Source organism: Cucumis sativus, chromosome 2 (genome assembly GCF_000004075.3).
Source record: "Cucumis sativus cultivar 9930 chromosome 2, Cucumber_9930_V3, whole genome shotgun sequence".
In the NCBI taxonomy this organism is placed as follows: domain Eukaryota; kingdom Viridiplantae; phylum Streptophyta; class Magnoliopsida; order Cucurbitales; family Cucurbitaceae; genus Cucumis; species Cucumis sativus.
Genome location: NC_026656.2, coordinates 10,014,005 through 10,038,541, shown reverse-complemented (window position 1 = coordinate 10,038,541; position 24,537 = coordinate 10,014,005). Strand labels below are relative to the sequence as shown.

Genomic DNA, 24,537 nt, shown 5'->3' with positions numbered 1-24,537 from the left:
TTGGTATTTCATCCTCTCGAACTTATAAAATGTGAAAATAATATAAATAAAAATATTGACATGATGTAAATTTAATGGTATGATGTTAAGTATCTAGGAGAGATAGTATATTAAATATTATGTTATTTTTAAAGTACAACAATTAAGAAAATAAAAGATTGAAGGTTGGGAAAGCAAAAACTTCACTCAATTTGAACATAATTTTGGATATCAATATTTTTACCATACAAGAAAATGAAATGCGTTAGATATAAAATTAAATTTGTGTTAGAGTCTAAATTAAATTTAAGAAGGGGTTATAATGGTAATTTAGAAAGCTATGTTCACCTTCCCCGTGGGCCTTTTATCCCATACTTTTTTGTTTTTGTGATTTGTGAAGACTGAGGTGAGACAGAGAGAGATTGAGAGAGAGAGAGAGTATCGCCTTCTTTCGAAAACTAGTTCCGTTCCGTAGCTCCGGCGATTCTTCAACTCTTCTTCACAGTCGGAAATTGAAATATATCTCTGGTAAGCACAAATTAGAATGTGAATGTGAAATGTGATGATTCTCTGTTTTTCTTTTTTTGGAGGTCTGAAATATGGATATGAAATGCAGATGAAGGTTGCGGTGGTGGGAGGCGGAATTAGCGGGTTGGTTTCGGCGTTTGTTTTGGCGGAAGCCGGAGTGGAGGTTGTACTGTTCGAGAAGGAAGATTACGTTGGCGGCCATTCCAAAACGGTGCACTTCGATGGCGTTGATTTGGACCTTGGGTTTATGGTCTTCAATACAGTATGATTCTCTCCCTCATCTCTCTCTCTCTCTAATTATGGAATCTCAGCGGATTGCGATTGTATGGATGACCATACACTTTCCACTGCCTCACTATAATTTTACACCTTTTTTAAATTAAAAAATTATATTATATATATAATGTTTACAATGTTAACATTTTAAATTAAGAAGCAAATGCGACCCTTTTCATTGTAATTACATAATCAAATTTTTAATCGTAAAAATTGCCTAACTAAACTTATACAAAGTGTTAATATTAGACATAAGTTTGAAGTTCTAATTTGCTCTGATTTTAATATTTATATTAATCTTAAAGTTCAATGTTTTAAATTGTAAATTTAAAGATATAACTACAACTACATTTTATAACTTTTTAAAAAAATTAAATTAAAAACCACTTTTGGTTGATAATCACTCAGACTCTAGTTTGATTTAATTAGATTAAAGATATGTAGGTTTAAAATAAATTTTGAAAGTTTTCTAAATTATGCTGAGAGGTTGAATGCTCCAATCTTTTTTAGAAAGACTTATTTCAAAATTTAATACTTTTAACGCTTTGCTCTTGAAATTTAGTGGATAATTTAGTTAAGAGCATCATTAGATTTTAGTTGACCATGTGGATTAGGTGAAGTTTTAGTTTTTTATAATTTTATTTAGTTTACAAACTAAATTATTACAAAACTTAAATTGTTTCTAATTAAATTTTAGGTAATTTTATGTTCTTATTTATATAAAACAAAAAAACAAAAAAAATTAACCATTAAATTAATATTAAAGATGGAGAGATAAGATTAGGATTTAGTTGGTTTGTGTGCTTTTAGTTAGAACTTTTTAGTGTCTGCACAATAGAATATAAATAGAAAAAACATGTGACTTAAGAAAATGAATGTAATATCAAGATTCAACCACTATCTTTAAATTTAAGTTGTGAAATAGTTAAGGTCCATTTACTAATCTTTTTGGTTTTTAATTTTTGGAAATTAACTACAAACGCCTCTTTAATTTTTAAACTTACTGCTTACTTATGTACTTTTTACTACTTTTAAAAAGAAAACTAAAAACTTAATTTTTGCAAATTGTGTTTTTATTTTCTTTACTTTGATTTAATATTCAACCCTCCTAAAAAATGATAAGATAACTATGGTAGGAAATGAAGAAAAAATATGTTAGTTTAATAATAAAAAAAATCAAATAATTATCAAACTATTTTATAATAATCACCGTCTTTATTATTTTCTTTTTAGCATATGAACTAATTTAACTGGTACTTTTAACATAATCTCTAGTATTTGTTTATTTTACTAAAAGAACTGTTTTAAAAGCATTTTTGTATGTTGAAATATTTCAAAAGAACAATGATGAAAATTCTAAAGTTTTTGGTATCATTTCAATATTGAAAAAAAGTAGAAACACTATTCCAGAAAATAAGAATTATTCCATGAAAAAGAAAATTTAGTTCAACCACAATTGATTAGCATATTCATCGTCCGACAATTGTACTAATTAAAATTATTTAATTATCAAATGATTTAAAGGGATAGTTGGCATAAATTACTTATGCAAATTGAGATGATAATAATAATAATAATAATAATAATAATAATAATAATAATAATAATAGGCATAATTGTCAAAAAAAATTTTTAAAAAAAACACAGTTTTATTATATGATTTTTATGTGGCTCTTTTTGTTTAATGTTCTTTATTAAATATCTGTGGGAGATTGGTACCCCACTGAACTTAACTTTTACCTCTTTTAGTACATATATTTTATTTCATTTAAATAAACGAAGACAATAAATAACTTAAAATGTGAGGCCAAATAATTGGGATTTTTGAGGGCTAGCGACTAGTGGGACACCCTTCCAAATTATTGTCATTAACTGCACATTCAACTATTCTATTTTTGTAAATTAAAACCAAAATTTTCTTTTATTATTTCTATATTTTTAATATATATTATTTTGGTTCATTCATGGTTTTTTTTAACTAAATATATTTTTTAAAAATATATACTTTAATTTTTAAAAAATGTAAGAATTTTGGTCACTAGATAGGTTATAGAAGTGCAAAATATAACACATAGAACGGAATCTTCGATAGATGAGACGTGGCCTATGTTATAACAATTTTAAATTATAAATTTGTTATAAATAAATAAAATTCTTTAATACTAATGTAACTGTTTTTTCTTTAAGAATTTCTAGTTTTTTTTCTTCTAAAAATGGACTTTTATATATATATTTGGAGAAAACCAAATAGTATTTGTTCGAATGAGATTTTTGATGGAGTAACTAATGAAACTAAACAAAACCAAATGGTATGTCTGTACCCCTAAAAATACATTCTTCATTAGGTACTTTTTTTTATATAATTATATCGTGTTTGTTTATTTGTTGTTTAGAAAAAAAGAATAATTATTATGTAGCATGCATGTTTTTTTATTTAGAAAAGTGTAAAAAAAATTAAAATGTCAAATTTTTTTAAAAGAAAGAAATAGACCAAATTTTAATTTAAAGTTAACAAAAAAAAGACCAATTCAAAACGAAGTAGTAAGTTAGAAAAAGAATTTGGAAGAAAATATATATATAAAAAAAACCGAGAACCAAACCAATCCATTGGCCTATGAAACGGATAAGACTGAAACAATTAACGACGCTCGCGTTGAGCGTCAATATTGAAATTAGGTATAAATAATGTATTTATCTCAACTTTTGGTTATGTAGTTTCAAAATGTATTTGATTCTTGTATTTTTAACTTGGTTCACTTTGGCCTTCTATGTTTTGAAGATGTCAATTTTAGTCCATGTACTTCTAAAAGGTGATTGTTCTCTTTATTTTCATTTTTAATCATATGTTAGGAACTAAAATTAACAAAAGTTGGAAGTACAAAGATCATTAGAAATATTTGAAAATACATCTACCAAAATTCAAAATATATACACCTAAAATTAAAAAAAAAATAAAATAACAAGAATAAAATGAACTTGAATCAAATTACAAAAGGAAATTAGCATTTAAACCTTAATACTATGTCTAGTTTCAAGAGGGAAAAAAATAAATTAGAAGAGAGATTGGATGGATGTCTCCCTCCTGATCTCGGGCTTACATGTCCACCAGTTTTCGCTTAGTTCGTCCTCAAACCACATCTTACTGGGAGAGGTTCTGCTCTAATACCATCTATAACGCCCCAAGCCCAAAAGTTAGACTAGGACTTTCTGTAACGACCCAGGCCCAGGATTTAGACCAAGATTTGGAATTCGAATCTCTAATTTGAATCCTGGGCCTGGGGCGTTATAAATGGTATCAAAGCGGGACCTCTGCTTATGGTTCGAGGACGAACCAAACGGAAGTTGGTGGGCATGTAATGCCCGATATTAGGAGGGAGACATGAATGAACCGGTATCACATCTGAATGAGAGGGATCCTGAGGACAGGAAGGTAATGTTAAAAAAGACTTAAAAGAATTGAAAGCCAACAAGGTACACCTTCCTTTTCGATGGCTTGATCATAGGAACTCCAAAATCAAGCTGGAGCAATTATATGTTGGGTGACCTCCTGGAAATATTCCTAAGATGCATGTGAGTGAGGACAAAGCATCCTTAAAGGACTCGTGTTGGTCTGAATCCTGGGCTTGGGACGTTAGAGTTGTTTCTTAAGATGAATACAAATCATCAATATTGAGCAGGTAGAAAAGGAGAGCATTGTAAGGAATTGGTTAAGACTGTCCTAACATGACTTAATTCATAAATAATTTTGATATATATGTATAAATTTATTCTTTCCAAAGTATTTAATAGAGCTTACTCATTCTTGAAATGGAAAAAGGAACCACTTAAACGAATTCACCTTGTCTCATACACTTGGAAAATATTTGATAGTATGGAGTTTCATTGCAAAACCAATTGACAATGGGAGGAGTAGTCCGTATATCTTGTAAAGAGTTTGAAGTCATCTTGGTCTTTTCAATGCAAAATTCTCACCATCTCAACAGAAAGTAGGATACAATACAGTTGTCTTGTTTTCTTGGGATAGAAATTTAATTCTTGTCCTAAAGAGAGACGTTTAATAACTAACTTTTTGTAGATGTCAATCTAATCCATTAATAAAATTGTTTTAAAAGCACTTATTGCAAGGTTCAAATACTCCAACCTTGCATTTGACTAGTTCGAATCTGAAAGAAATATTGAATCTCTCTTCCTTTGATTTGTACTTCAGCATGTTGTTTTAATATGCAATCATTTCATATAGTTCTTAGTGAATGATTGTAGTCCATGGATTCTTATTCCTTTGGATTTGAATAGGTAACGTATCCAAACATGATGGAGTTTTTTGAGAACTTGGGAGTTGAAATGGAAATATCAGATATGTCTTTCTCAGTTAGCTTAGACAGAGGACGAGGCTGTGAATGGGGCAGTCGAAATGGTCTTTCAAGTTTGTTTTCACAAAAGAAGAACCTTCTCAATCCATACTTTTGGCAAATGATTCGGGAAATAGTCAAATTTAAGGATGATGTTACCAAGTACGTTCTTTCACTATTACTTTCATGTGATTTGGAAATAAAAGCCTTTCAAAATTGATGATAGCTAATATTGGTTGTTATCTGTACAGTTATCTTGAAGTTTTAGAGAATAATTCAGATATTGATCGAAATGAGACGTTGGGACAGTTTATCAAGTCAATGGGATACTCAGAATTGTTTCAAAACGGTTATCTTGTGAGCCAATTGCTATAGAATTCTTGAGTTTCTTTTGTGTCAATTTCATGGATTGAATGTTGATTTTTTCCCATATTTCTTGCTAGATTCCCATGTGTGGTTCAATTTGGTCATGTCCTTCAGAAGGAGTTCTTAGCTTTTCTGCTTTCTCAGTCCTTTCATTTTGTCGAAACCATCATCTACTTCAGGTTGGTCTTTATTCATCATAATATTTTAATATAATGGGGATTTGTAACTGGTTACCACTAATCTTTCTTCCTTCAATTGGATTATTGATCCCTACAGTTGTTTGGTCGTCCACAATGGCTAACTGTCAAAGGGCGCTCTCATTCTTATGTGAAGAAGGTGATCTAATCTTTATACCAATAAATGTGGAAGAATTGAAATTTCTTTGCATTCAACTACTTGAGCAACCAATTGAATATTTTCCTTGACAATCGGATATTTGAAAATTTAGGTCCAAGAAGTACTCGAGAGTCACGGTTGTCAGATAAGAACTTCTTCTGAAGTTAACTCTATATCAACAATGGATAAAGGTGAATAATTAACTAGCTGAAAGATGTTTTATTTGGTTCTTCATTTATCCAATAATTGACAATGTATTTTGTAATCAATATTATAACATAGGTTGTTGATATTTTATATTAATATTTATGATCAGGATGTAAAGTAAGCTATGGAGATGATTTACAGGAAATGTTTGATGCATGTATAATCGCAACTCATGCCCCTGATACTTTAAGAATATTAGGAAATGAAGCAACATCAGATGAACTCAGAGTACTTGGTGCTTTCCAATATGCTTATAGGTACATTATTATTTCATCTCCATTTTATTTTTAGCTTAATTCTTAAAATGAATCTTTGTAGAGGCTATAATGAGCAAATTTTGTTCCAAACTGTTGTAGGTGATAGAGTAATGGTTTTTATTTTAAGATTACGAACTGCTAAAATTGATATAAAGATGCCTGAAATAGTTGCATCAAAATGCACCACCATTTTTCTCTGTATTGGCAGTGATATTTTTCTCCATCGTGACAAAAATTTAATGCCCCAAAACCCAGCTGCATGGAGCGCATGGAACTTTCTTGGAAATACAGATAAGAAAGTATGTTTGACATATTGGCTCAATGTACTTCAGGTTAGTTTCATACTTCCACTCTGATATTTTATCAATCATTAACACCATGAAAACCAAAGAACCTTGGAGTAAACAAAGCCATAAAATTGAAAAAATCTTGGGTCTGTTAAAGAATGCAACAAACTATGAGCTCACCAAAGTAAATGCTTTACAGAATTACCAATTCTTATCCAGGGGAGAACTGGATTCATTATTGATTATTTTAACTTCTGAAAGTGTTCCCTCAAACAAATGCTCCAAGAAATTACTATAAACATTCAATTCTATTGTTTGCTTTGAACTTTAACTCTTTTGGGAACCGAATATTTCTAGCTGACAAGGAAAAAGGTGAGAAAATTGTAAATGGAAAGTACTTAGATGAAGCAAACTTGCAGTTATTCATGGAAATGAATTTCTTATTTGATGTTATGTGGCTTTGATATGTCCTTTTAATTGTGAAATTGCAGAATCTTGGTGAAACGGGTCCTCCTTTTCTTGTGACTCTTAATCCAGATAAAGAGCCAAAGAATATCTTGCTCAAGTGGTCGACTGGTCATCCAATCCCATCTGTTGCTGCATCAAAAGCTTCAAATGAGTTTCATAGTATTCAAGGAAACAGAAGAATTTGGTTCTGTGGGGCATATCAAGGTAAGGTTACCGCATTCTATGTTTAGAAAGCTTATTTATTTAATACATAAATAAAGAATGTACTGTAACAGAATCTAGTCATGTCAGGTTAACATTGATTTCTTATAAAAGAGTAAAATTTGCTTACAAAGACATACTCTTACTAGTTTCTCTTTAGTCTTTACATATCTTCACATACTAACATGTTTGGATTCACCCATCATCTGTTTACCTCATTTCAATCTACAGGCACATTTTTTCCTGATCGATTTTTCTTTACAATTGAGATTCCCGAGTGCACCTCCTGATCCTTAGGTTCCTTTTATTCATTGTATTTCTCTATTGCATTAGTCTCATTTCATTATTTTAATGAAGAGACTTCTTTTCATTTAAAAGAAAAGATATCTTTATTGTTATATTTTTTGCTCAAGCTTCTCTCTAACTAATCTCTCTTCATAGTTCATACACTCTCATTCCAACATCCATTCATATGTTCTTTCTATCATGAATTCTCTGTTTTAATCTTCTAAAATCTACATATTGCTTTGACTAATTAGTCTCTCACAACTTAATTTATCTCAATGCCACCTTTTTCCCACGAATATATTTGGGCACATATTCCCTCATTTTTTTATGTGCTATAACATATATCAATGTAGATTATTAGATTATTAGAAACATAAAATGTTATAACATATATCAGGTAGATTATTTGAAACGCAAAGTACATTTAGTTTTAACTTTTTTTTTATGTGCATGTTAGGGGATAAATAGTAAATCTGAATCAAATATAGTGTTTTGATATTCTGAAGAGAATATGAATATAAATGATAAGGATTTATCAGGATTATAAATGAATGTCCCTGAGTTTCAAATGTTAAGCTAATAATGCTACTTCTCTTTAGGTTATGGTTTTCACGAGGATGGGTTAAAGGTAATGACTATTAGTTTACACTATAATCTTCTAAGGCTCTCCATGTGCCTTTTCAAATTTGAATAATTCAATGAATTTATAAACTACGTCTAAACATTTGCAGGCAGGTATAGTGGCAGCACAAAATCTGTTGGGAAATAGTCTCACACTTTTAAGCAACCCGAAACATATGGCACCTTCGCTAGTAGATACGGGGGCACGCCTATTTGTCACTAGATTTCTTGGGCAATATATAACTTCTGGATCGTTAACGTAAGCTTATATGCTACTCTAATCATAAATTTCATGTAGTAATTATTTCATTTCAAGTAAGATCAATTGATATGTTTTATGAGTATTGAATCCTATACTACGTCTTAAATTTGATTTTAACGGTAGGATTAAAAGGGAAATATTGAATATGCATTGCATGTGTTTAGAACTTCATAATAAAGTTTGCACTATAATTCTACACCCCAAGTGACTCAACCTTTTACGAGAGAGTACTGATATACTTTTTTTTTCCTTTCAATTGTATTAACACAGTTTAATTGAAGAAGGGGGCACAATATTTACCTTTGAGGGAACAGATAAAAAATGTCTTCCAAAGGTTGTTGTCAAAGTTCACAGCCCTCAATTTTATTGGAAGGTTTGTAATTATAGTGTCTGCTTAACATATATTTTTTAGAACTCAAAAACAGTCGTACAACCAATAGATCATATCCTGTTCATGTAAGGTTTAGGGTTTAAGGTCACAATTTATATATATTTAAAAGTTTATCAAACAGATGATTGATTGGAGCTTATACTTCTTATGTTCCAAATTCTTATGAATTCATTTTGGCAGATTATGACTCGAGCTGACTTAGGCCTTGCAGATGCATATATTAATGGAGACTTTTCTTTTGTTGATAAAGATGAAGGTCTTCTAAATTTTTTCTTGGTAAGCATTTTCTTTTTTATATTTCAACTCAAAAATTTTATCCTCATTTGCCAAGACTTTGTCATTCTAATTTCTTTTGCAGATTATTATTGCTAGCAGAGATACAAATTCTTCCATTGCAAAACAGAAGAAGAAGCGGTATAAATAATGGGGGAGATATGCTTATCATTCTCTTTCATTTTTTAAAAACTAAACTTTCACTTACATTTTTCAGGGGATGGTGGACACCCCCACTATTTACTGCTTGTATTGCATCTGCAAAGTATTTTTTTCAGCATGCTTCAAGGCAAAACACTCTTACTCAAGCTCGTAGGAACATCTCTCGTCATTATGATCTGGTATTCAATAGTTTTTTATGGCGCCTATTGCCACTTTTATTTTTTCTTCCTTTTAAAGAAAGCTAGATAAGAGATCCATTCATCTGTAGATGAAGTTCTTGATCCTTCATTTGATATTATTAGCATACAGAAAAAAGAACTCCAATTTCCTTGTTGGTTTGCATCATTTTTATGTTATTGACTGAAAGACATCGGGCTGTTTTGTGTTCTTTACAGAGTAATGAACTTTTTTCTCTTTTCTTGGATGATACGATGACATACTCATGTGCCATCTTTAAGGTTTGGTTATGAAACCGTTTCTCTCCACTTTTTGATAGTGCATTGTTTAGTAGCATGTACATTTAGTTTTACTCTTTGCCACGTTCTTGTTAATAGGGAGAGAATGAAGATTTGAAGGTTGCGCAGATGAGAAAAATCTCTCTTCTCATAGAAAAGGTGATTCTCTTACCTACAAGAACTGCAGTTTAGAAATTTCTTTTCACTCTCATTAGCCATTCAGTTCTGTTTATACCTTCATTATTAGGCAAGGATCAATAAAAACCATCACGTATTGGAAATTGGGTGTGGTTGGGGTAGCTTAGCTATCGAAATTGTCAAGAAAACCGGATGTCATTATACTGGTATTACGTTATCAGAGGAACAACTAAAATATGCAGAGAAGAGAGTTAAAGATGCCAACCTTCAGGTGAAACTTTATTGAGTTATTATTCTTCTCAATCATTATTAGTGGAAATGTCATATGTGGTGCGGTTTGTTACTTATATCTAATATTTACTTTGCTTATAGGATCGCATTAGGTTTCTTCTTTGTGACTATCGAAAATTGCCTAGTACTGAAAAATATGACAGGATTATCTCATGGTGAGTTTGATAATATGAAAGAGAATTCATTTGTTATATGTATGAATTAATGATATGATAATTAAGATTCTCCTTTTGTATTTCAGTGAGATGATAGAAGCTGTAGGTCATGAATTCATGGAAGACTTTTTTGGTTCATGTGAATCAGTATTAGCAGAAAATGGACTTTTTGTTCTGCAGGTTGGAAGCCTTGATTGTTCTACCAACTCTATTTATGACAAAATAAAATGCCAAAATGTCTTGGGTGCTTTTACTAATTTTGATTCTTTATTAGTTCATATCGATACCCGATGAACGATACAACGAATACCGACTAAGTTCAGACTTCATTAAAGAGTATATATTTCCAGGAGGATGCCTACCTTGCTTGAGTAGATTAACGACAGCCATGGCTAATGCATCAAGACTTTGGTAAATGAAGCTTTTATAAGTTGTTCGAAAATTCATACTGATTTCTGTCCTTGACATAAATGAACATTTCTACTGCAGTGTCGAACATTTGGAAAACATTGGGATTCATTACCATCAAACTTTGAGGTGTTGGAGAAAGAACTTCTTAGAGAACAAGAGGTAATATTAATGTTTTATTTAGGGGATTCATTACTATCAATTGTTCTTCAAATCGAAGTTCAATCTCAAAGTAACCAATAATTTTTCTATTCAGCAAAATTCTTCAACTTGGTTTTGATGAAAGTTTCATACGGACTTGGGAATATTATTTTGATTACTGTGCTGCTGGTTTTAAATCTCACACCCTCGGCAATTACCAGGTATGTGCATCAAATTATGATATCTAAGTTAAAGAAAAGCTCAAATATCTATTAATAATGAGAATAGTTAGATTGGGTGCACTCAATTGAATCCATAAAACTAACTGTTAAGTGCTATGACTATATTCATACATAATTGTCATTGAGCATAAAATCATAGTTGAATTTTATGACAGATTGTATATTCAAGACCTGGTAACGTAGCAGCATTCACCAACCCATACCAAGGAATACCTTCAGCTTATTAAGTTGATTTGATCATTCTTGAAAGTTAAAAAGTACATCTGACATTTTTTTTTTTCCATTTGGTCGATGAATGGTATCGTTGTTCTTTCTTCATCTTTTTAGACATAAGTCTATTGACCTTTCTCTCTTCTTTCAATTGTATTTGTAAAATAATCCAGCTTCAAAAAAGCTTACTTTAGTAGACATGCACATCAATGATCAAATTCAAGAATTCGTTCTAACTTTTGATCCCATTTCTAAAGAAAATACTGAACTCAGTGTGATCCCTTTTCTTTGATATTTTTTAAGACAATAGATTGCTTTGCAGATAAGATTAAAGAGAAACTTCTTCATTGACCCAATCTGACGCATTCACAATGGTTGAACAAACAAGATCTGATTTGAAATTTATATAATACATAATCGAATGAATTGATGAGCTTGATATATGTGATAAATTTCATGGAACATATTACCAATACAAATAAGAATTTTCTTCACATAAGATTATATTTTGAGATTGACATGAGAACATTAGCAATGCTATCATTTTTCTCATAATAACTCAACTAACACAAAACTTGATTAACCTTGAGGTCAAAAGTTACATACAACATTTTTGTGTTAATTTGATGTTTTAAAACCACAAGGTATTAATGTCTACTCGCACAAAGAGCAGTGATATTTATTTGCAATCTGCTTAAAATAGGTAATAATGAACCCTACTCTAAATTCCTGTTTTGAAGCCAAACCAAATTCTCCAAAGAAAAATAAATGATTCCCTATATAAAAGACAATTCAAGCAATGAAACAATCAAAAACATAAACTCACTGAGACTAGTCTTATCAAAATTCCAAAGAAAAAGTTACAAGTTCAAAATATCCTTTCACTTTTCTTCTAACAAGATAAGCACATATAAAGAAACAGCATCTAGAATAAAAAGACATGATTCATTATCAGCCCCGACTGCATCGAAAATCTGTTAAAAATCTCCAAAGGGGCAGCAAAAGGATCGTAATTTTTCACCTGTTCTAAAATCAAGTTCTTTACGACGAAACTTCAACCTTGAAGCAAAATAGCAAAGGAATAAATTGAGCCAATTGCTACTTTACCAATAGTTAAAGGTAAACGCACAAGTATTCTATTTAGGCTAAGCTACAAAGACAACTATTAGCTAAATGACAGGAGAAATGGCTATGAAGTTTTACTTTATTCACTCTAAAACTTAATTGGAATCTGTTTCAACAAAGAACCTCAAATCAATACCTACTCATAATCAATACCAAGTATCCTACATAACCAAATCTTGAAGGTATGGATTCCACTACCTTGAGAAGATTTACTATAAACTCATGACTTGCAATGCCAGAGACTTGAAATACTTGATAGTGCTGGCAAGGCCTTGCAGGAGAACATATTCAGTTCCGGGGGTAAATCCATTTTTCAACCGATTAAAGGTCCTCGAGTTCCATAAATGCTGAACACACACATCCCCAACACGGTCTTTCATTACGAAGCCTGTGTTCAGCCATGAGTGGACTCTCTTGACTCCACTTTTACAACTCCGGGCATCCCTCCTGTAACACAAGGGCAAATAGAAGGGGGAAAATGATTATGCCATTGTTAAAGAGCCAACTACGACTACGATTAGGTCTAACCATACGAAGTGATCGACCCAATAGCGAGGGCTCCAACACTATCATCTATCACTACAACTCTCTCTACACTAAACCTTTTGTATTCCTATTTGAAATGTAAGATAAAGAATGAAACATCTATCACTTAATTCTTCATACCATCTATGCCTGATGAACTAGAGAACAAGAGGAAAAATAAAAATATCTGAATAAAAGTAGTAGGTATAAAACCACTGATAATTAAAAGGACTACAAATCGTTACAACTCAAACAATGTGAAAAGATAAAAATTGATTCCAGACAGCTAAATAGACATTCATAAAGAGATCAAATTATAACTACGTTCGGCAACAAAATACTAAATAACTGAAGCATCAAGTAAACTTCTAAAACAGCTACTTATTTTAGACTAGAAAAATTAAATACTGCAAGCTACTTGGATTCAAGCAACCCCACCAGGCTCATTGTGTTCCAAATTGGGCCACTGCTTCAGTCAGCAACAAGAAAACTTTTTTTAATAAGCAACTGGAAAACATCGATCTCAATTCTCATAAAACAAACAGGGAGACACAGAACATGGCGAAATCCAGTTCACTTTTTTATCATCAAATTACTGTTGTTGAGCTTGTCGAGCTTGTCCACCAGCATAACCACCTGTATAACCTACTTGTCCTCCATCAGATCTCCATGCAGCATTTCCATAACCAGTGTTTCCATTAGCATCCCCATAGCCATTACCCATGTAAGCATTGTTCCCCTGTAATTCTCCCCCACTTGGACCACCTCCAACATTGCTATTTGATGCACTACCAGATCGTCCTCCAGTTGTACCATAACCAGATTGACTACCGTATGAGCCATCACCTCCACCATAACCATAACCTTGATTACCAAACCCACCATATCCATAACCCTGATTGCCATACCCAGCAGCGGCTCCACCAGGAGAATGACCTGTGGGTGCAGATCCAGGTCCTCCACTGCCAGCCCCAGCATTTCCACCAGGAGCACCACCCCAAGGAGCTGCATTCCCATAACCCATGGCTCCATACCCGGAGGGAGCTTGACCTGACCATGAATTTCTAGGTCCACCTTGAGGACCGCTCCCATAACCAGCATTGGCAACATTTGGGTTACCATAGGCTACTGCTGTAGGGGCACCAAACCCAGTATTTGAACCACTGTAATTTCCATAACCACCATATCCCATACCATTATTCGATGAACCATACCCATATGCAGGATTATTGTATCCAGAGGAACCATATGGTGGGAAACCTCCACTAGAGCCCTGTGATTGCATGTACCTATTGGAATCCATACGATTATCATAAGAATTTGAATTGACACCACCAGATGACCCATAACCCTGATAACCACCACTACCAGCACCCCCACTCATTGTACGGCCACCTGCACCTGGATTGGCATCCTTGGGAAGGGCACGCTTAACTTCTACTTGTTTACCATTCAAATCGTGAAACGTCTTGTGCAAAACTCTGTCAACAGCCTCTTCAGTATCAAAAGATATAAAACCAAATCCTCGTGGACGCCTAGTATTTTGATCATACATGACTACTACATCAGTTACATGGCCATAAGCCTCAAAGTACTCTTTAAATCCTTCTTCAGTCAATGTAGGAGGCAATCCCCCAACAAAAATTTTTTTGGTTCTCATGTTTCCACCACCACTGCCGCCAGAGTTTCTACCATTGGAATTGCTTGCTCTGGCAGGGGTCTGCTGTTCCTCCCGTGATAAGGCCCTCTTGGCCTCAACCTATAAAAGAGTATAAATTACATATCCTAAAAAGTAATTTAAAATATATGAATATATAAAGTGAGGCATTTTCGGAAGTTAAATAACAGAAGAAGAAAACAGTTTCAGAAACAGTGTGAATACTATTGATCTAGTAAATTTTCATCTGCAAAAGAACAAATAACATTAAGCAAAGAAAATTTGAGACATACTTAACGGTTGAAACCAACAGATTCATAGCCACACACTTCTAATATTCCAAGTCTATACTCTACAATTGGCTACCAAGAGAAAAGACACAAAATACGAAATATGATTGGGTCTAGTAGGTCATAGTGAAATCATAAACCATATTGAAATGAAATTACATAATACAACCGACCCTTTTGTCAATGTCTCGCCTCATGAGAAAATATGCACCAAACCAACAGATAAATCAACAAAAACAACAAGCAAAGAAAAGAAAACACATGAATCGAAAGTTAAACACGCATCAATACAAGCCACCCTAAAAAACCAATAAGCACCAAACATTTGGCACCCAAAAGAAAACTATTTAGTGCCATTGTGGAATCAAACCCCCCCACAACAACTGAAATGAGTTGTATCCATATCCACCAACTAGAGTCATCATGATAAAAAAAAAAAAAAAAACGTCAAATAAAAGAAAACCCACATGGTAATTATAAATATATATATAAAAAAAAACAGAAAGGGAAAAACTCCACATATCAAAAGAAGAACAGAGAAACAAGATTCGTAACTCACCGTTTTACCATCGATAGTGTGCTTATCCTGAAGAACTCGATCAAGAACAGAGGGATCTGAAAAGACAACAAAGCCAAACCCTCTGGGTCTGCTAGTGATCTTATCCCTCATAACGACGGTATGCATAACTTCACCATAGTTGCTAAAGTAGTCCTTAAGCTTATCCTCAGAAGTCTCCCATGAAATCCCACCAATAAAAAGCTTCCCTTGATCCGAATCCATTGCCCCTTTCTTTTCCCTCTTCTCTATTCTCAAGAAACCCCAAATCAATGGAGAAAATCGATTCGACTGGGTTTTGTTTCGTTCCTGTCTGAAAATTGAAATTTGGATTTCTGGGTTACGGATTTCGGAAGAGGGTTTGTAGCCGACTGGGGCTCCAAAGAAAGAAAGAGAGAGAAAAGAGGGGGGAGAGAGGGAGAGAGAGAGAGAGAGAGAGAGAGAGAGAGAGGCTTTGGTGAATCTGAGGGTAATAAAAAAGAGTGCTTTTTCGCTGAAGGAGTAGGGTTTCAGAGAGTGGAAGGTATGCCGTTTGAACGGTCAGGATTGGTTCCATCATGGGATCGTTGGATGCAAGAAAGTTGAATGAACGGTCTGGATTTCTCTTGAGGGAGTTATGAAATGAAAAGTGTTGTTAGTCACGTGATTGGCACGAGAGAGCCCAATGGTGTTGGAATGGAATCTAATGGGACTTTACATTGGACACCAATTATTGATACTCTCATAATTAATAATTATTTCTATTACTTAACTTATCGCATATATGTTTTTCAACTATACTCAAATTTTTTAAAAAAATATATATATCGTTCATATTTACAAATTAATTCTTAGTAAATATTTTCAACATTTACAATAATTTCTCTATGTAAAAGAAAATCTACAATTTATTTAAATATTAAAAAAATGCTTAAAATGTATATGAAAAAAATATATATTTTAACTGATTGACAAATGCCCCAATCCTTTTTAAATACATCTAAACTCAAAAGCTAAGGAATATTTGAAACCATTTATTTTTATCTTTTTTTAAATTAATATTATTCTATCTATTTTTTATCTATTGAGCTAATAAAATTATCTATTTACTATCAAATTGCTTACAAATACATACACTATTTTGGTCCTTGTATAAAGAGTTATTATATTGGTATAGTGATTCTCTATTTGTCTTTGTTGTTAATTTCCACATTATTCATAAGATAGATATAAGATAGATAAAAGGTAACGAAACCTTTGGATTTCTAGTAAACACTATTTAAAAATCCTTAATTAACTACACATTCCAAATCTCCACTTTGCTTAAGTAGTTATTATCTAACATTTAAAGATCCATTTAACACGTGGGGTTGGGGATTTGCCCCGAACGAGTCGGGAAATCTTCTAATAAATGAGAATGGGGAGGGAGTGGAGATTTTTTTTTTTCCATTGAGATTTCGAGACCAGGGGCGGAGAATACATTCTTCGATCCCGGCACCACCTGCAAAGAAAAATATATATGTATAAACATATATGTGTGTCTATGTATGAATAAATATATATACATAAATTTATATTTCATATTTATTTATCCAAAAATAACAAAAATGGGTAATATTTTCCTACGATAAACCAATCCCTCGGAAAAGTCGTGAGATGGGGAATGGGATGGCGGGAGTGGCATCTTTGTCCCCACTCCATGGAGATCTTAAATTAACATTCAATGTTTACTATTTGACATTCATGAAAAAAATTTTATTGTTTGATACGGTATTTACTATTTTCTCCATATACACAAACTCAAACTAACACAAAATATTAGAACTCAACCATAATAATCCAAGATTATAATAATTCGTTGACTCCCAAATGACAAATGTGTAAAGAGATTAACAATAAATTAATTTTTTAAAAATTGTATTATATATCATTGGTTCAATTTAATTGTTAGATCAAAAGGAATTTATCTTATCATGTGCAATCGAGCATGACTAACCATATTTATTTCTTGATTGAAGTATATGCTTTAACTTACTCTTAACAATATTAGTACTACTCCAATATAATTAGCTTGAGTACTTTATAATACCGATTGATTGCGTTTGTACTAAATTTAAAATTAATTAGTTATAGTTTTCAATCACTTAATAATAATAGTAAACAAATAAATAAACAAAATAATAGTTATGTAGATAAGTTATTGTGTATGTGTGTGTGTGGGGTTATAGCATTCTTCTCATGGCAGGACAAAACTATCGATTAAAAAGACAAAAAAATACACTTGAAAAATGAAAAGAAAAGGTGAGATGGAAAAGACAAAAATGACATTCAAGTCTTTTACTTATATTGAAGAATTTAAAAAAAAAAAAGTGTTGAGAAATGTTTTGAATTTTTCTCTCTCTAAAAAAAAGTGTGTAGAGAGTAGAGACCCACTTGGTTGGGCACTGCATTCATTACACCAACGTTATTCTTAACTTTTTTCAAACTACTTTGGAGCCAAATATGTGTTTTAAAACTTCACACTTTCTTTCCTCTTCTTTCCTACCTGTCTCTTCACCGTTCCACAAGCTTTCATAGGTACTGGATGGGGTGTTTTCTTGCTTGTTTTGGATTTCATAAGCATAGGAAGAAACGCCGATCACCGCCCGATGGACTCGTAATTGGCGACCAAGTAATAGCCTCAACTTTATAACTCTATCATCCTTCATTTGTATTCTTTCATTGATGGTTCCTTATCTAAATCCTTTGATAGATACATCTCAGCTATGAGCCTTTAGATTCCTCTCAAATTACAAATTGCCATACGAACCAGAAACTTGAGGTTCAGAATTCTAAACCGAGGTAGGTGATGAGTGATTATCAACTTCCTCTTTGTTTCTTTTCTTTTTAATTTAATGAAGTTTGTAGATTCGAATCACTAACTTTCTAGTTGAAGTCAAACTAGTTTGATGTCGATCTGAGTTCCTTTTCAGGGATAGAGCTAAGGAGCAGCCTTGGGTAAAAATCAGGAAGAAAGTCAGCTTTAATCTAAACGTCCAGACTTATGAACCTGTCCCAGATTATGACTATTTCCTAGAGAGTGATGAAGAGGTAAAAAATGAAGAACATTGCCAAGAAACAACAGCTAGAACTGATTCCACACCACTCCAAAACAAGGCATTCACCGCCTCCAATTCAGGAAAATACCCTCAAAACCACAGATACCAGAATTGTGAAGATAGTTATGATGATGAAGAAGATGATGATTCTGGAAATGGTGACAGTGATTTGGATGATAGTGAAATCGATGAAAATCATGATGAGAACAAGGATGAATTTAGATCATGTGCATTGGAAAATAATAGTGTTGTAGAGAGGAGGCAACAAGTTCATTCTGTACTAAAACCAGTAGAAAATCTTACTCAATGGAGGACAGCTAAAGCAAAAGCAGGGTCATTCACTAAACATCAGGTGCAAAACAAGAATAAGACATCAACTCAAGCAAAGTCTCCAGCAATTTCCAGTTCAAACACAAGTTCAATTCAACCACAATTAAAGTCAAGATCAAATTTGTGCTTACCTGATACTCAAATGCAAGAAAATGATCTGGTGCATTCAAGCCTCTCAGATTGGTTGGTCAGAACTGCATAAATTAGTCTAGGAAAGAAGCTACAACACAATCAACTTCATTAAAACAATAAATGCTGAAGAATCTCTCTTATCTTTCGTGTAGCAAAGAGAAACAGAGTGAAAGAAAAAAACGAGGTTTGATTGATCAAATTTCTTGATTAGCTGGTTTGTGTAGAAGGTTTTCTATTTTCTATTTTTTGTTTTTCAAAAGAAGGATCTCTGGCTGGTGTTGTTTGGAATGTTTGTTAATTCATGAAACTGTAAGTTGTTTTCTTCTGTTTATGCATGCTGTTTCCACAAGATAATGCAAACATTATTTTTTAATCAAATAACATTTTGAAGTTTTGTCATACTGACTAAATATTGGTTATGTGTCTATTTTTATAAAACGGAAGCATATGATATGACATATAAAAAGTGAGTCCAAATAGTTTGTAGCGAATTTGAAGGATACAAGATCAGGCCACAAATCAATATCCAGGAATACTACCCAAATACAGAGTATAAAAAAGACAAGCATTTCCTTGATAAATTTAGGTTGATTGTTCGTCATCTGATCTTTGACACAAAAAAGAATGGCAGCAGAGTGTGCAGTGAACAGATTTTATTACCAAAATAAAACGAATACATGAACACCAAGCAATGAAGCACAATCAATGCATCAAAGTAATATAGAACTAAGAAAGAGTTCGAAAGGAGTAGGAGTCTATCACAGTGGAAACTGTCCCATCGAACTTATGAAGCACTACAATATTCGCTATTTTAGTTATCATGATCGGCTACACTGATTTTGATCAACTGAGCTTCTCATCAAACACAATTCTTGAGAAGGACAAGATTTTTACTTCTGAAAATGAATTCCAGAAATATTATTCACAACTCAAAACATGTTTATAATTTAAGCATTGGGTAGCACAGTCAATATTTTTGTCTTCCGAGAAAATTATTTTAGTATAGAGCAGCAACAAATCAGAGCCGTGTCTGCTCCAATCAAACTATTTGGATGAAATGAGGATGCCAACTTTGAGCATGTTATACGCTTAGGTCAACTTTCCTTCTAAGGAAAGGACAACATACTAAATTGGTCATATCTCCTATTCTCTACTTTGCAGTCAGTGACATTTATCCGAAGAGTATGCATCATGCCTAAAATCATAACCATATGCAGCTTGTGCAGCTAGTAAACTATTTCTTTGGAAAGTTCCAGCTAAGATGGAATATTCTGTGATAAAGCTGCTAGTACTAGGTAAGCTAATATTGGCCAGCAGTTATCCGCTCCTAGCTACACAACATACAAATAATTGTCTACGTATAGATGGAAAAGGAAAAGAAAACAATGAACGATACAAATTCCAAGGAGAACACATTGTGTCAGAAGATACCAGCCCCAACCACAGTGATTAGGGGATACTAATGGAAGTTCGATCCACATGCCAAAAATAATCAAATTTACCAACTAATGCTCCTCACATCGTACCTTAAGCAACAACGTGCCTTATTAATAGAATGCAAGGACATTCTGGGTGTATTTTGTGCAGGACTTCAATAGACATATTCCCCCAATTACTTGTATCATTGTATTGTATGTGGTCTTGTGCTTCTTTTCTTTGACAGGAGTTCGTGAGGCCTTGCATAGAAACAAAAGTATCACGGCACAAACAATTGCAGCAGCTATACATCAGAGGCCGTCATTACACGCTGATAGCCAGATGAAAACTTTCTTCATACGAAATTGCCCGTCAAAAACATAATCCTGAATACAGACACACTCACAAGACACAGCCAAATTCAATATTTATATTGCTTATTGTGCCTAATGAAGATGAATTGCAAGTTTTAGAGATAGAGATAAACAGTGTCTTCTTTCCATTTCTTCTGTCACATGAAAGCATATAATTTGGCCAAAGGCTGAAAGATCAAAAGAAGAGAAGCTCTTGGACAAAATGAACTACTAGGTAAACTAATCTACTTTAGTTCTCTATTGATCAAAGCTACAAAAATAAAACAAGGGGAAAAACGAAAAACTTATGATTATTTACTGTACGTCAAAAGCAAAATATGAATGAACAAATCATTTTTTTCCTTCACTATAGTGACATATTTGGTATAAAGATACAGTAAGGAATGAGGAGCCATACAGCTTCAGTCCATTTCAATCTCAGGAGACGAGCGAATCAGCATAGTCCCTGGTCCAAGCTCAGCCAACAACGGGCCACTCGCCTCACCGAACCTAAACTTCCTGTTGCTTGACAATAAGCAAACCAAACCTAAACCCAAGATCAAAACTAGAAAAGCATGGCCAATGAAAATGAGATTCATCAAAGCAATGCCCCGTAGACCATCTTCTTCAAGATCACAATGTACAAAACCATCTCCAGTAGCAGGCAAGACCAACATTGCACGACAACCCTTCAAAGCAAATGCCTTGGTATACAAAGACAACCCAACTTGAAACAGCCATGTACCCTTAAACGTTAAACCAGAGGAAAGTAGAAATTCAGCGAAAAATGCAGATGGTTTCATAGACAAATAAAAGCAGGAACAAGCGCAGAGAATGGTTAATCCTCCAGAAATGTGATAAAAAGCGCCACCAAGACCAGTAATCCCTTTACCGATCACAGAATACTCAACAAGAAAAGCGATTCCAGCGAAAACGAAGATGAAACTCTCACTTACAAGAAGAGGGTCGACATTTTCCCGCAAAACGATGAGAATGGCGAGTGCCCAGAAGAAGAAAATGGCCAGTGATTGCTGGGAGAATGCGAATTTGTAAGTGGGGTTTCCGGAAAAGGCGAGAAAAAGGAAAATTTCAGAGAAGGCGGCGATGGGGAGGAGGAGGATGAGGGAATATAAATCGAAATTTTTCCATTTGGGTTCTGATAAATACCAGGTTTTTGATCGGTAGAGAGATGGGTTGTTAAGGTAGATGGAGGAAGAACAGAGGAGGCGACGAAGGCCAATGGGGATGAGGAAAAGGGAGGCGGAGAGATCCGTTGCTAATGACGCCATTGAAAGGGGTTTTGAATTTGTTGAAGCATTCAGATTCTTGTTTGTCTATGATTCCATCGATTGTTCTCCAATTCTTCCATTGGGAAGACGGAGTTTGGTGGCTGAACGTTGACCCTAACAAGTTTGATCACGTTGATCCGTTCAATGTTAAACAGCTCGATGATTTTTCATCTTTTTTTAACCTTTTTATGATTGAACAAAAATGAAATCTGTTTACACCATACTTTACTTTACGTTACCTTCCACCTGAGAAGTTTTGTAAGAATTTATACAATCTCTCCGAATTTTGTTTTATTCCAATGTTCACAGTTCACGTGGATGGAGGTCTCCATTATACTGATCAATAAATTTTCTTTAAAAAAATTATTATCATTAGTTAATGTAACTTAATTAGATTATAAACTCACCATTCTTTAATCACAATTTCTAGTAAGGAATACAATATTTGGATGTCTATTGTATGTGCACTTATAGATTTGAATCAACCTTTTAATATACATATATGCTCATAATCAATTAAATTATGCGTCATGTTAGATAAATTTATTTTTCTTTTTTCTTATTTTTTTTTCGAAAGTACATGAGAGTATGTATTAATACTAAGGACAAGAGAATATTAGCTTAAATGAAAAAACAATAATATTTATTTAAAAAAAAAAAAAAACATTAAATGGGGATGAGGAAGAAACAAGTAAAGAGTCCTCCAAGAAGAGGAATAAAAAATGAGAGGTGGTGTTTTTTATTTATTTATTTATTATATATATTTTGTAGGTTAATCAATTTATGGTCTCCACATACAAGAAATGAAGCCACGTTAATGACCCAACAACACTAATAATAAATCCAACACTTCTCAATCAACCTATAAACTAATAATTGATTTTAGACCTAAATCAATAATGAAACTCTATTTCGATTAGACAAATTATGATTATGGTTTGATAAAGGTGGAATTAGTTTAATGTATGGAGATAAAAGTAATTTGAAAAGAAAGGAATGAGGTTGGTCAATTCGGAAGCCTAGGTATCCAAATAGAAGGATCCATATCAAATTTATGAACACCTTAAAAATAATAGTGATTACAATAATAATAAAATGGAGAAATGGGGGGTCGGGTCGTCTTCCTCGTGGCGGAGATAAAGCCACAGCGATAAGATTACCAGAGGGGAGGGCGAGGGCCCCTTTTCAATACAATTCAACAATCACATGAATTATTTCAATTCACATCTCTGCTTTTCAAACTAAACTAAACGCCAAAAACCCTAACCAACTGGAGTCTGTGGCTCATAATTTCCTCTCTCAATCCCCAATTTCCCTCACCCACATCCCACATACGTTTCGTATCTAAATAAAAAAACGGACACGAACAACAAGGAGGAGTTTTTAATTCAATAGTACCTCCTCTGGAAGAAGCTGTTTCAATGGCGGCCACTTCCATTTCTGCAACTGGGCTGTGCTGTTCCTCTTCTTTCTTTGGAGGATGGGGCTCTACCGTCGCTGGAGAGGACTACCCAGCCCTCCTCGCCAAGCAGGGGCCGGTGCAAGTGGGAATGGGAAAGCCGGTGAGATCCCGGCCGATGATGAAGAACGTGAACGAAGGGAAAGGGGTTTTTGCGCCATTGGTTGTGGTTACTCGGAATATCATCGGTAAGAAGCGCTTCAATCAGCTTAGAGGCAAAGCAATTGCCTTGCATTCCCAGGTACCCTTTTTCTCCTTTTGTTCGTTCTCAATTTCTTTATTAACCACAATATAAAGTGTTCATAATTTGTTCAATCTTTGCCTTGACCCAACAAGTTGAGCTAACCCCCCCCCCCCCCCCCACCCAAAAAAAAAAAACAGAAAAACTCCCGAGAATATTCACACACACATTGAATACTCAATTACAAAAGTCCACAAGTTCATTTTTAAGTCGTTAACACCCTACGACTTCACTGTTCGCCTCAAACGACCACACCACACACCATTATTTTAAATCGTTAACTCCTCACAAGTTGCAGATTTTCACGACTTCACCCCTCACCTCAAACAACCACACCATTCTTATGTCGTTAACTTCTTACAAGTTACATGTTACATGTTTTCACGACTTCGGTGCTTATCCCAAATGGTGCTTATAACATAGCAAACTGATTGATTTAATCAAACCTTGAGAGTGAAGTAATGCAGTTGAAATTACTCTAAAATGTGTGAATGTGGTGGTGTTTTTTTTGTTCTTTTCAGGTAATCACAGAATTTTGCAAATCAATTGGAGCAGATGGAAAGCAAAGACAAGGGCTAATCAGGCTTGCCAAGAAGAATGGAGAAAGACTTGGATTCCTTGCCTGAGATTTCATCACAAGACTCATCTCTTCTTCTACTTAGTCTCATGCTTTCTATTTCATTCACCTCTTCAGCTGTAATATTATTTTCTTAAAACACACTCTTCTTTAGACACAGCAAAATGCATCATTTTTCTGTAATCAATATTCATAATCAAGCAATCTCACAAGACCGCT

General features: G+C 33.5%; 5 protein-coding genes across 9 annotated transcripts; 3 read left to right on the top strand and 2 right to left on the bottom strand.

Annotated features, from left to right (window-relative positions):
• Positions 1 to 346: 346 nt before the first annotated feature.
• On the top strand, positions 347 to 11,552 carry LOC101213850 (cyclopropane-fatty-acyl-phospholipid synthase). 2 transcript variants are annotated; one of them, XM_031881389.1, is made up of 25 exons: positions 347 to 507; positions 596 to 769; positions 5,077 to 5,294; positions 5,384 to 5,489; positions 5,576 to 5,677; positions 5,775 to 5,834; positions 5,947 to 6,025; positions 6,151 to 6,298; positions 6,507 to 6,630; positions 7,077 to 7,257; positions 8,142 to 8,170; positions 8,274 to 8,422; positions 8,696 to 8,798; positions 8,997 to 9,092; positions 9,175 to 9,230; positions 9,307 to 9,430; positions 9,647 to 9,709; positions 9,806 to 9,865; positions 9,954 to 10,115; positions 10,217 to 10,290; positions 10,377 to 10,470; positions 10,565 to 10,701; positions 10,780 to 10,860; positions 10,955 to 11,060; positions 11,237 to 11,552. In XM_031881389.1, the coding sequence occupies exons 2-25, from the start codon at positions 596 to 598 to the stop codon at positions 11,306 to 11,308; spliced, it is 2,598 nt and encodes an 865-aa protein (XP_031737249.1). In that variant the 5' UTR covers positions 347 to 507; the 3' UTR covers positions 11,309 to 11,552. The 2 variants fall into 2 exon arrangements, with proteins under 2 accessions (XP_031737249.1, XP_011649138.2); XM_011650836.2 differs by lacking the exons at positions 347 to 507; positions 596 to 769; positions 5,077 to 5,294 and having other exon boundaries at positions 5,444 to 5,489; positions 6,554 to 6,630.
• Positions 11,553 to 12,362: 810 nt separating this feature from the next.
• LOC101207768 (heterogeneous nuclear ribonucleoprotein 1) lies at positions 12,363 to 15,918 on the bottom strand. 2 transcript variants are annotated; one of them, XR_968680.2, is made up of 3 exons: positions 15,448 to 15,918; positions 13,380 to 14,700; positions 12,363 to 12,863 (listed from the first exon to the last, which is right to left on the bottom strand). XR_968680.2 is itself a non-coding variant. In XM_004147113.3 (2 exons), exons 1-2 carry the CDS (start codon positions 15,667 to 15,669, stop codon positions 13,534 to 13,536), a joined length of 1,389 nt encoding a protein of 462 aa, XP_004147161.1. In that variant the 5' UTR covers positions 15,670 to 15,918; the 3' UTR covers positions 13,126 to 13,533. The 2 variants fall into 2 exon arrangements, 1 of the variants encoding a protein (XP_004147161.1); XM_004147113.3 differs by lacking the exon at positions 12,363 to 12,863 and having other exon boundaries at positions 13,126 to 14,700.
• Positions 15,919 to 17,834: 1,916 nt separating this feature from the next.
• On the top strand, positions 17,835 to 19,382 carry LOC101208012 (MATH and LRR domain-containing protein PFE0570w). The gene is made up of 3 exons (XM_004147114.3): positions 17,835 to 18,094; positions 18,176 to 18,264; positions 18,396 to 19,382. Exons 1-3 carry the CDS (start codon positions 18,008 to 18,010, stop codon positions 19,051 to 19,053), a joined length of 834 nt encoding a protein of 277 aa, XP_004147162.1. The 5' UTR covers positions 17,835 to 18,007; the 3' UTR covers positions 19,054 to 19,382.
• Positions 19,383 to 20,184: 802 nt separating this feature from the next.
• LOC101208255 lies at positions 20,185 to 22,540 on the bottom strand. 3 transcript variants are annotated; one of them, XM_031880743.1, is made up of 2 exons: positions 21,171 to 22,540; positions 20,185 to 20,659 (listed from the first exon to the last, which is right to left on the bottom strand). In XM_031880743.1, the coding sequence occupies exon 1, from the start codon at positions 22,039 to 22,041 to the stop codon at positions 21,175 to 21,177; it is 867 nt and encodes a 288-aa protein (XP_031736603.1). In that variant the 5' UTR covers positions 22,042 to 22,540; the 3' UTR covers positions 20,185 to 20,659; positions 21,171 to 21,174. The 3 variants fall into 3 exon arrangements, with proteins under 3 accessions (XP_031736603.1, XP_031736602.1, XP_004147163.1); XM_031880742.1 differs by having other exon boundaries at positions 20,185 to 20,785; positions 21,171 to 22,539; XM_004147115.3 differs by lacking the exon at positions 20,185 to 20,659 and having other exon boundaries at positions 20,876 to 21,498; positions 21,709 to 22,529.
• Positions 22,541 to 23,135: 595 nt separating this feature from the next.
• Positions 23,136 to 24,534, top strand: PGR5 (protein PROTON GRADIENT REGULATION 5, chloroplastic). Its single transcript, XM_004147117.3, has 2 exons — positions 23,136 to 23,741; positions 24,263 to 24,534. Exons 1-2 carry the CDS (start codon positions 23,463 to 23,465, stop codon positions 24,365 to 24,367), a joined length of 384 nt encoding a protein of 127 aa, XP_004147165.1. The 5' UTR covers positions 23,136 to 23,462; the 3' UTR covers positions 24,368 to 24,534.
• The last annotated feature ends 3 nt before the right edge of the window (positions 24,535 to 24,537 follow it).